Here is a 12109-nt window from a genome sequence, read left to right as displayed (position 1 = left end):
CAGTGGCCACCTCCAGCTCTCATGTCTTTTTGTCAGAGCCCGTGTTTGCAAGGTGTTACTGTCATCAGGCACACCTTCCCTGTCACTCTTGCTGCTATCCTTTTTTTACACAAATCACCCCTGACACTCATTTCCACCCACTCTAACCTGCCAGACCTCTCTTCTTCACCTCTCTGGTGCACTGTCATTACTTCACAGGGCTGACTGCATGTATTTAAGCTCACCCACCTTCACTACCTCAATAAGCAACATTCATATGAGATCATAATAATAAAAGTATTAAGGTTAATGTCAGCGTCATTATATTTACATATTGCCAGTATTTTGGGCTTCAGAGTCGGTGCCTCAGTGATGGCCTGAGCTGAGTAGCTAAAACTTTTGAGGCGTTTGAAAACAGGCCCGTGATTGGCCAATTGGCAGTTCCATTGGTTCAAACAGCCAACCCCAAAACGAGCGCGGCCATGTTGAATTGTCAGTTCTCTCAAAGAAGAGACAAAAGGTTAAAAAAAAACTTCTGTGCCTTTGTCAAAAGTAGTGCCTACCAAGCTTAAACGAAAAGCCGATATACAGTTGAATCACGACACAGGCGGTAAGTTTGTAAGGGAAAGGTAGCATCTTTCTCTGACTGGTAGAGTTAAGCGTCACCGTTAGCGTATACTGCCTAGGCTAGAATCAGCGTGCTCGGATGGTTGAATGAAAGTGCTGAAGGGTGAGATGTAAACGGATGCAGATGCGGTTTCTTTGTAAACGACAGATATTTTGAAACAGTTTCTCACAAACCGGAAAAAAAAGACGCAATCTTAGCTTGTTAGCTCGATGGCAAAGCCCACGTAGCTGTACGTGAAGTTTTAACGGCGCGTACACTCGTGTAAGTTAAAGTATTCTAGCTAACTTTGTTATCGATAGCGGTAACTTTATGGATAAACTAAACACATGTCGGTCACTGTTGGCTTTACTTTGTTGTTTAACATGGCTAACAATTGCACTGGCTAGCTAAGTGACCATAACACTGGCTGCTAAAATTCAAAACTGCTTGCAGCTGTTATTAAGTTTACACTGGTTGTTAGCCTCGGCATCAAAACAAAGGCAAAGTTGTCCGAATTAAAATGTTAACTCCACGTTTTTCAACCTCCTCATTTTACTTATATTTCCATAAATACTTGATAGACTTTCTTGCCATCTACCACCAGTCTTGTGGTGGCAGCATTATTTGTCACAATATAACAAAGGTGAGCTTTGCCTTTGGTACAGATCTGAAATGTATTTCGTTGATCTGGTCAGGTGCCTTTGAGTAATACCACTTTGAAGCGCTTGTTATTTTTGTGCTCTTCTCTTTTGACTAGCCTGTTAATGCTTAAAAAAACAACAACAACCGCCATTGTTTATTTCTTGCAGGAAACCTGGACTACTTTTCTTGTGTATTGTTCATCATTTCCTTTAACATTTTGTAGGCTTCCATCTTGGCGTTTTGCTACAGGAGAATTGAAAACCGAAAAAAATGACCCCCCAAAATTAAATGTAGCCTGCCAGTGCTTTAAAAAAATTGCAGGGATTGTAATTTTTTTCAGACCACTATTAAGAACAATCCAGTATTAAACCCCAGCAGTACGAGTTATATACTTGAACATGAGAGCAGTTAGATATGTGATCAAGTTGTCCATATTTTAATACTACCCATTTTCAGTCAATGTAACAGTCAAACTCATACTCACAAGTGCACACTAAAAACACACACAAGTTTATTCTTTGGTCATATTAGTCACGCTATTTATATTGATTTCTCCTTTTTGGAGAGTTGTATTGTAAATAGGCAGAATTTACACACAAACTTCTTTTTATGAAGAGATCTGAATGTTAGATTGTGAACACATGGTTTAAAAAGGATAGATAAGAGAAAAGGGTTTTATTTTTCTCACGTTTTAGTTTTGCAATACATGTGCACATTAAAGTAGAGCAGTGAAAAGGAACTGAGCTGAAATATTACAATACTGCGAGGAAAATCCAGTTAAGGTGTTGGACACATGGCGACAGCAAGAACCGCAAACCCAGCACCAATGGCTGGATTGAACAAACCAGCAAATGGGCAGCTCAGGGGACAGACCAAGACAGGTGGACAACAGTCTGAACTCCTGTCAAATGTCCAACATCCCAGTGCCCATAAAAGGACCAGCATACCTCAGAGCAGTGGAGGCATCAAGTAAGATACTTGCTTTAGTAATGTTTCTCTTCTACTTTGAAAACAGAAAAGTGTCGTTTTTTCCTCACGTAATCATTTTTTGCAGCTTGACAGCTTGTGCTTTAGAGAAAACCTGCATGAGAACCCCATGGGAAAGTTCAGGACTTCTCACCAAATCTTCTAAACAGTCAAAGCCTTTTTTAAATCCCTGCTATCAGCTCTAATTACCATTACACCTGTCCTGACATGACTTAATAATTTAAGGTTTAACAGTAAGATGTTTTTGCTGTTGTCAGCACTTAGTACTTTGTTTGGAAGTTCATGAATTACAGAATTGTTAATTTTGTGAAGATCATGTACTTCACATTTGGTTTGTGTGCATATGTGACAATTTTAGAACATCATCAGCATTCACACCAGGGCTAGCTTGGGTGTTAAAAGCAAGATCCAAAATAAATTAACCAAAAGAAGTAGATTTGCATTTAACACTTATTTAGATGTTTGCCCACTTACCAAACAGGGACATGCATACAGGTCGAGGGCAAGTATCTGCCTACCCAAAGGAATATAATTTGAAATTGTTTTTAGTTCTTCTTAACCAGTGGGCATCAAAAATAACCCTGGTTTCCAGAGTGCAGTTTTAAAGGCGTCAGCATGCTCTCTGTGCTCTTCAATATTATGGCCAGCAGCAGAACTGCTTTAGAATACAATAGGTTATTGTCATTGTACATGTAAATTTTAAAAAACAAAACAAACTAGACTAGTAATACACATATGGACAAGTGAAAGTTATTCTTTATATCTGGCTAATTTCTGCCATCTAGTTGAAACAATGAGTACTTCTAATAATTGGTTAGTCCATTGTGTGGGTCTTAGAAGTTATAATATTAGCCTTGCATACATTAGTTTTAGTATTGCTGTGCTGCTTTGAAGTTGCTTTCACCAATGCTCGCCATAGAAATTACTACATTAAGCTGTTGTGTATTTTTAGTATATTAGGTCTTCATCTTTCCAAGTTGAGCCAAATCACACTGCTTAAAGCCCTTTTCCCTCTCTGAAGATTATGAAATAAAGAACTAAATGTTGCAGTGCTTATTTTAACATTTTGTTTTCTTTTTTCACTTGATATGGTCTGGGTCTTCCCTACAAAAATTGTACTCCTGATTACGACTAGGTTTGGTGATGACTGGAAGAAATGCCTGGAGCTTCCTCCAAAAGATACCAGGGTGAAAACTTCGGTAGGTGACTGCCATTAGACGCAAGTATAGTTATACATGCTTACTTAGACTCAGTCCATGCTGCCATCTAGTGCTGTAATCCTCAACCTCTGGATCGTTTTAAACAGTAAACTAAAATGATTGAGTTGTGTTCTCCAGGATGTGACATCCACCAAGGGAAATGAATTTGAAGACTACTGCTTAAAGCGAGAACTGCTTATGGGAATCTTTGAAATGGGATGGGAGAAACCTTCCCCTGTCCAGGTAAATAAAGTAGCCAGAACTCTGGTTCCTGTTTCTGGTGTTAATTTAGATGTATAAATAGTTGCACCCTTTAACAGAATCCCATTACCCCCACTTTGCCTTGATACAGCCCCATGCCTCAGCCATATGCTTTGCAGGGAAGTTGTCCACAAATGGAAAAAACAGCAGGAGAAACACTAATATGCATCTACCAAACAGAAGAGAAGCATTTTTGATTAATTTACTCTGGAACAAGTTTTAATTTCAGTGAGTAGGAGGCTAAATGAGTCCAATCTCTAGTCCTCCTGATTACATATAAGTATGAAGTGTTAAACATTGGTGCCACTTTGCGCGTTTTTGACTGTTAGAAGAAACAGTAGGGGTGATCCTTTAGTCCTGTCTATTTACATTGCTTCATGCCTAATGAACCATGCCCATTTTTCTGAATCGACTTGTTTGTCCGCCAACAGGAGGAGAGCATCCCTATTGCCTTATCAGGACGAGATATTTTGGCAAGGGCTAAAAATGGAACGGGAAAAAGTGGTGCCTACCTCATTCCTCTCCTGGAGAGGATAGACCTTAAGAAGGATCATATCCAGGGTGAGTTTCTTCTAGGTCTGGGCTGATGGCTTACAGTCAGTGTTGAGACAACCAACTACAGTTTAAGATGATGCCTGGTGGCTAGACAACAGTGGAAGAAAGTAGCGACAGACTGTACATGATTAGTGGCTTCACAGCGTATGAGTAGTGCATGAAAGTACCGTGCAGAATCAGTGGTCTGTAGCACTGCAGACTACTGAAAACTAAGTGAAGTGCAATAAAATAAACTGAGACATGAGCATGAATATATGACAGCCATGACTGAAAAGTAGAGATAATTTCATGAACTGTAGGGATGTTGTGCTCAAGCTGCACACATGCACACTTTGATCAGTGGTTCTTTTGTTGCTCTAAAACTAAAAATATTGATAATATTGATAATATACTGATTATGATCGCTGCACTGCACTACTCCATCAATAGTTTTTCTGCTGCTGGAAACCTTAATTTTTTCTGCATTAATATCAGCCCTTATTGTATCCGTTTCCTTCCAGCCATGGTAATGGTGCCAACAAGAGAGCTGGCCCTGCAGATGAGCCAGATCAGCATTCAACTCAGCAAGCACCTGGGAGGAGTCAAGATCATGGCTACAACGGGTGGGACAAACTTGAGGGATGACATCATGCGTCTTGATGAGACTGGTATTTAACATTTTAAGACAATTTTAAAAAAGTTATTTTTATGGCTGCAACTGAATCTTTTTTTTTTTTTTTAAATATTGTTAAAGATATTTACTATTTTTCCCCCAACATATAGTTAAATTTAAATTGCTTATCTGACTAATTAACTAAGTAGCAAATATGTTCATATTTGAGGTTCAAATTGTTCCTTTATCTTGACTCTTGTTTGTTGGCTCTTAAGTCTCCAATGAATGGGGCCAGGAAGAGAGAAAGTTTGTAAGCTGGACTTAAAGGGCAGAGAACACAATGGCCATATAGCGCTTTACACTGAACCCATTGACACACACATTCAAACACTGGTGATGGCAAGCTACATTGTAGCCACAGCCACCCTGGGGCGCACTGACAGAGGCGAGGCTGCTGAACACTGGCGGGTGAAGTGTAGTGTGAAGTGTCTTGCCCAAGGACACAATGACCGAAACTGTCCAAGCCGGGACTCAAACTGGCAACCTTCCGATTACAAGGCGAACTCCCAACTCTTGAGCCATGATGGCTCCCAGTAACCATGGCAGTAATACTTTTCTTGGTTAAAAAAAATTTTTTTTCATGCTTGCTTCTCCTGCAGTGCATGTAGTGATTGCCACACCAGGGAGGATACTGGACCTAATTAAGAAGGGTGTGGCAAAAGTGGACAAGACTCAAATGATGGTGATGGATGAAGTACGATTTGCTCTCTTTTTTTCTATATTGTTTATTGTTTTTAAGTTTGTGGACATACTATTCCTTTTGATGTTTTACCTCCCCCTCCCTTTATTCAGGCAGATAAGTTGCTCTCCCAGGACTTTGTGGTTCTGATCGAAAATATCATCAGTTTCATGCCAAAGGATCGTCAGGTTTTGCTTTACTCTGCCACTTTTCCCATCAGTGTGCAAAAATTCATGGTAAGATGTCAAACATTAAATCTTCTGCATGAGTAAGAATTCACTTTGTTTGTACTCTCGTTTAACAGTTTAAGTTGTTGTAAACTGTTTTGTGTAGAGTAAGCACATGCAGAAGCCTTATGAAATCAACCTGATGGAGGAACTCACACTGAAGGGCATCACTCAGTACTATGCCTATGTGACTGAAAGACAGAAGGTACACTGTCTTAACACACTCTTCTCCAGGGTAAGTAATCAAAATTTCGATTAGTTTTGACTACGGGTGCAACAATATACAAAAATCACGGTTCAGTTCGGTACTTTGGTGTCACGGTTTGATATTTTTTTTCAATACAAAAAAAATGTTCATGTCTTTTTTTTAATCTGTAATGTATTAAAATTATGAATATTTCTTTTAACTCAAAAGTACAGTTTTCAAATTAGATGTTGCTGAAACAACAAAATAATAAAAGAAATCTATCTTATCAAGAAATCACTCATCTGTGGGAAAAAAAAGTTTATTACAGAGAAATGTCTCTTTCCAAAATCAAAACTATAATATACCCTTCTTGTGGGGTATATTCTTACCCCCAGCCCAGCATTAACTATGTTCTTAGCATTGTCAGTAGTTACAGGTATTATAGCATTTGGTCGCACTAACTTACAATCTTTCACAGCTTCTGACAGATCTTTGGCTAAGTCGTCAGTGGTGTGACTTTCGATGATGTGTGTCTGCAAAACACTGCTTTTCATCTGCCATTCCAGATCAATGTAATGTGCAATGACGGTTAAGTAGCTCTGTGTAGCTCTTGAAGTCCAGCCGTCTGAGGTCAGAGCAACACTGGGTGCTGCTGACACTGCCGTCTCTAATTTGGCTTTTGTCTCCTTGCACAAAGCAGGAACTGCAGTATCGGTGAAATAGGTTCGTGAAGGAATATTGTATCGGGGCTCAAGTACTCTCAGCATTTGCTGAAACCCGGTGTTTTTCTACAACAGAAAAGGGTCGCATGTCGACAGCATAAAAAATAGCAATTGTCCTGTCTAGTTCTTTTGCCCTCTTAGAATCATGTACTAACGGCTGTCTAAATGACTCGGGTAAAGTTTGTAGCATGTGTGCTTGTTGTTGTTTTTATCTGCTTCCACTTATCTTTGCACTAGGGTTCTGTCTCGCTAGCTTGAGTGAATGCATGTAGGCGGCGTTCTGTGGATCTGCACTCGACAATGCATCCTAGGCGGAGTAGTCGAACGCAGATCCACTGAGCTCTCAACACAGACAGCATCATCAGAAGAAAAGTTGATAAAATAAATTTAAAAAATTTGTATTGTTCAATACATATGTGTACCGAACCAAAAGCACTGTATCGAATGGTTCAATACAGATACATGTATTGTTGCACCCCTAGTTTTGACCAACCAGTTGTGCTATCCAGTCTTTAAGTCTGACGTCATTAACCATTTCTGGGTCCAAAGTCAAACAAACACTGGGGCGTCACTAAGAGTTACAAACTGTCTAAATTTCCTCTTTCATCTTTAATAAAATGATCAGTGTGGCTGCTCTAATAGGTGTAACAATTAAGTTTAACATCCAGGCATCCATAAAAACAGAATTTATGAAATGTAAGAGTTAGAAGTTGGCAGGGAGTTAGCTCACTAGTTTCCATCTAAACATGACATACCGTGTTCTGCATTAGGGATTTCTGAAAAAAACAAAACGTTTTTTCACTTCTGAGATAAATGAAGACAGGAAACTAAACAGCAGCAGTGACGTTTGCAGGGTTATTGAAGTTGGGCTAGCTGATATATAATGGTGTGCTACATGGTGGCTAGCTACGCAGCTATGGTTGGCATAATATAAACACAGTAAGCTGATGAACGCTAACTTTTTCCCTACTCGATAAAAGTTAATGCAAGGGTTCCCCATGGTTGGGGACAAATTCAGTTCCATAGCAGGATCCTTTAAATGGACCAAACTTCAGTCAGGAGAACAACTGAGACAATCCAGCCACAATACGAGGTTGGTCATTAATTTACCGCATGGGCTCGGCTGTAGTTACATCGTAAGGTTTTAAAAATTGAGCTTTAAAATGAATAGTTGTAATAAAAACCGAGAGGGGCCGACAGTGATCACTGCTTTTTTTTTTTTTTCTTTTTTTTTAGTGCTTGTTCAGATTAAATAGAACAAGATACAAAGTATTAAAACATGTAAAAAAAAAAAAAATCACAACAGCCTCAATAAATGAAGAGCAGTTTGGACCCAGAAGCACAATTAATGCATCATCACTTAAAGACTGGATTGCTGCACCATTAAGAAGAGAAACTCTGCCCCCTTGGGGTGATAGTGGTTTTTTTTGTGTTGTATGACATGTGTTGTAGTCGAAGATATTAGTAGGAAAATATGCAAAAATAAATTGAAAATCTAAGAAGACAGGTTTGGGCATCCCTTGTCAGAATACTGTGACCGTCCAGGTGAGATGAAATTACAAATGAGGCATTTCATAAAAAATGAAAAGACACATTTTCATGTCTTTTATGAAAGTATTCATGAAATCAGTCTTTCACTGCCATCCAAAATATTGCTAGCTTGCCCAGTAACCAACATATTCATCATTCATATTCATGTTTTACACCTGGAGGCTGACTGAAAAGTCGGCAGTGGCATACAATGATTTAGCCTGTGGACCATTATGAGGTATAGAGTAAATATAATTGGCTCCTACATTGTGTTCACGCAGTACTGACCCTAGTAAAAAGACAATGGTTTGTTTGTTTGTTTTTTTTAGTTGAAATTACACCAATGTTGCTTCACATATGATCATGTAATGCATTTACCTTTTGATTTTCTGTTGCTCTTTGTTTTCTCTGACCTGAGGACCACTGAACAAATCCTTCCTTTTTTTGGGGGGGGTGTCTGTCCTCCTTTCTTCCTTCCTTAACTATTCACAGTAATGGAAATTTTGACCCAGCCTTTGCGTGCCACTGTGCCTGTAACGTGTATTTGAATTCACTTTTTTTTTGTTAGATTAAGTAAAAAGGAAAATGTATTTATGATAAACATAAAATTTGCACTTAAAGCTAATAAAACAAAAATACAACGCAATGTAAACACAGCTTCCAACAAAACAGTTTTGTTCACATTTTGTGAAATAACCCTTCATTTTGTATTTTTCTCTTCCAGCTCCAGATCAATCAGTCTATCATCTTCTGTAACTCCACTCAGAGAGTTGAACTTCTTGCAAAGAAAATCACTCAACTTGGTTATTCATGCTTCTACATTCATGCAAAGATGATGCAGGAGTACAGAAACCGTGTGTTCCATGACTTCAGAAATGGATTGTGCAGAAACCTAGTCTGCACAGGTAGGTGAAGAGTTTTTGCATTGGAAAAATGTGAAGTGGAAGAACAAATGTTCACTGGGTTGAGTAAGCACATGTTTTCTTGTAGACCTCTTCACTCGGGGAATTGACATCCAGGCTGTAAACGTGGTTATTAATTTTGACTTCCCCAAAAATGCAGAGACCTACCTCCACCGCATTGGCAGATCAGGTAACCTGTCGTTTTGTCAATAAGTTAGGTTTACAGCTACTGTTTGTAATACCACTACTAATACAAGCTTGACACCATGTTGATTTTCCACAGGGCGTTTTGGTCACTTGGGTCTGGCTATCAACCTCATAACTTCAGATGATCGCTACAATTTGAAGAATATTGAGGACCAGCTGGTTACTGACATTAAGCCCATACCCAGCAGCATTGACAAGAGCCTGTATGTTGCAGAGTTTCACTCTGTTGACGCAGAAGATGGTGAAGAGAAGGCATAAACTAAGGACTGGGAGCTGCACAAATCAATGGTCAGTTCCTTGAATGGCTCAAACTGAAGCATTACTGAAAAATAAATCTCTAAGAGTCAAAAGTTTGGTTTATAAATAAAACAAGATGGGATGTTTGCTGCCCTTTGGTTGCTCAGGACTAGGTTGTTGCAACCGTGTAAACACAGATTTTAATTGCATTTGTCAGTTAATCTACATCAAAATGTTATTCAGGGTTCATGCTTGGCCTTGAACGCGCCTGCTGAAAAGCTGTTTGATCTGTGGCCAGTGAGTATTCACTGCCCTATTCTGTGTTTCCAGTATTATGATTGTGAGGTGAATTCATCAGCAAGGAATAGCTTAAAAAGTATATCATGTACAGGTGAAACCAGAGAGAATATTCTTGCTCGCTGTGTTCTGAACCATAAGAAGAGTACATATATAGGGGTATTTTAGGATGTAGTGCATCTGAACACTCTTCCTGAAGCAACCTTTTTAATTGATTAGTTAATCTTCATGAAAGAGGATATAAAGCTTTACAAGATTTAAAGGTGAAGGGGTTACAGAACAGTCAGCATAGATTTGGACAGAGCTGATCTGCACACAGGGCCAGCTATCTGCTCTGTGGGTTTACTACAGTAGTGACACATTGACATGGTTGGAACTGGAGATTATAATTTTATTCCTGGCTTTTTTCTTTTGTTTTGCAGAACAAACATGGTGCCTGGCATTTGTCACACAATACTGGCTACACATCAGACAAGATTCAAAGTGAAGATTTTCTTTCTGCTCCTTCCTCCCTCAAAATAATATTTTTGTACATTTTTCATTTCCTGTTTGAGTTTACTAGTAAACTGGTGTCCCACAGAAAATTCCCACTTGAGCATGGACAGTGATTTCTATCAGTGTGGCAGACTACACTGCTAGAAATCATGCCTATGTGATTTGAGCTAAGGTTGAAGGACCTCACCAAATTCAGCCACTATTGAAATGATCTGCTTTTGGTGCTTTGTTGTAAGAATAAAACCGTAACCAAAGGTGAACTCGGTGGATAGTGCCAACTGTGAACTACAATGTTTGTGTCCACATCCTGCTGAAATGCATTTGAGCCAGTGACATAAAGAAAAACTGCAACTTTGGTCACGTACGTTTGGTCATTTCTTATACTGTCTGTGATAATTATGACATGCTCAGTATTATGATGTATTTTATCAGTTTAAAAAACGTTTTGAAGATCACCAACCCCAAATTAATTTGATGCATGGTCTGCAGTATTGAATTAAGTAATCTGGTATTTTATTACATTACTGCATTACTTTCACAGGCCTTGTGTGAAATCTGACCCTTCTTCTGTGGAGGTTTTTAAAATCTTAGCAGAAACTAAGGATTGAAAGACCATTCAATATAAAATTTGCATATACTGCATTAGGGTAAAGCCACAGTTTTTGTCTGGACACATTTGCTACAACATGACACACATGGAAAAAAAATTTCCCTCTCCCCAACTTCCTTATTTCTGTCAGCTAGAACAGATGTGGCCATTCTTACTTGACCCTTCTCATTAGCATTTTTACCCTCACAAGCAGTCTCCCGGGGTTTATTTTTGTAACACTGAGACAAACTGTGTGGAAAATACAATGGAATCAGCACCAGTAATCCTTTCATTCTTGTCATCACCATTTCATTAACATTCAGATGATTGGGCAGAAAATCTGAATGGTGTGACCACTTCTTGCCTTTACAGGTGAAGTTTCTGCCCCTTGATTTACTAAAGATATTTGCATTAATTGTGAGACGCACCTAATATTTTGGAATATAGTACACAAAGAGACCAAAGAAGAGCACGAGTTGGAACAAACCTTCATAAACCAAAATGGCAAAAAATTCTTTCCTCTGACGAACCTTTAAAAAGGGCTGCTGTGCTGCTGCAGTGCACAAAGCTTGACACCCGTTTCTTATGATAAACATTACACTTTTTCTTTTCTTCACCAATAGTACAAACAGTTGTGAGTTCTAATAGCAAAGTTTCAATAATGTTGCACTTACTAATAAATGCATTTCATGTAGCACATGTCACATATCAGTAGTCGTAACTACACTAATGACTTTGAACTATTTGACATCAGGGATTGGTTTGTATATAGAACTTTTTTATTCTAGTGGCGCATTCTAAGTGTTTTAAACAGCATGCCTCATTCACCCATTCACACCGCAACTTTGTTTCTATGGCAAACTGCTTTGTAGCATTCACACACATTTACACTCCAATGAATGTGTCATTGGGTCATCATCTATTTAAAATATGTATTTATGTTTGTTTCTCTGGCTGACTTTCACATTAGTGCTAAGCACCCAGGGAGGGGACTCGTTTTTGTCATGCGCATCTGTATTTTTCTTCCAGTGTGTCTGAACTAGTAATTGGACTCGTGGATTTGGTTACTGGATTAGAACAGCAATCCTTTGTTTTATTCTTAGAAGAAAATTATCTCTATGGCTTGATGAACCATGTTTTTCTTGACTATATTTA

The 12109-nt window shown here is 38.8% G+C and overlaps 1 protein-coding gene across 1 annotated transcript; it reads left to right on the top strand.

The window, feature by feature from the left end:
- Positions 1–2000: 2000 nt before the first annotated feature.
- ddx61 (DEAD (Asp-Glu-Ala-Asp) box helicase 61) lies at positions 2001–10356 on the top strand. Its single transcript, XM_085365411.1, has 12 exons — positions 2001–2197; positions 3351–3414; positions 3553–3657; positions 4107–4236; positions 4731–4877; positions 5482–5576; positions 5675–5797; positions 5895–6023; positions 8952–9132; positions 9218–9319; positions 9413–9624; positions 10293–10356. Exons 1-11 carry the CDS (start codon positions 2022–2024, stop codon positions 9592–9594), a joined length of 1434 nt encoding a protein of 477 aa, XP_085221537.1. The 5' UTR covers positions 2001–2021; the 3' UTR covers positions 9595–9624; positions 10293–10356.
- The last annotated feature ends 1753 nt before the right edge of the window (positions 10357–12109 follow it).

Source organism: Diplotaxodon limnothrissa, linkage group LG11 (genome assembly GCF_057381915.1).
Source record: "Diplotaxodon limnothrissa isolate DT_005_m linkage group LG11, D_limnothrissa_male_GT1.1, whole genome shotgun sequence".
Lineage (NCBI taxonomy): Eukaryota > Metazoa > Chordata > Actinopteri > Cichliformes > Cichlidae > Diplotaxodon > Diplotaxodon limnothrissa.
The sequence above is the reverse complement of the archived record's forward strand: the minus strand, read 5'-3'. Positions and strand labels throughout refer to the sequence as shown.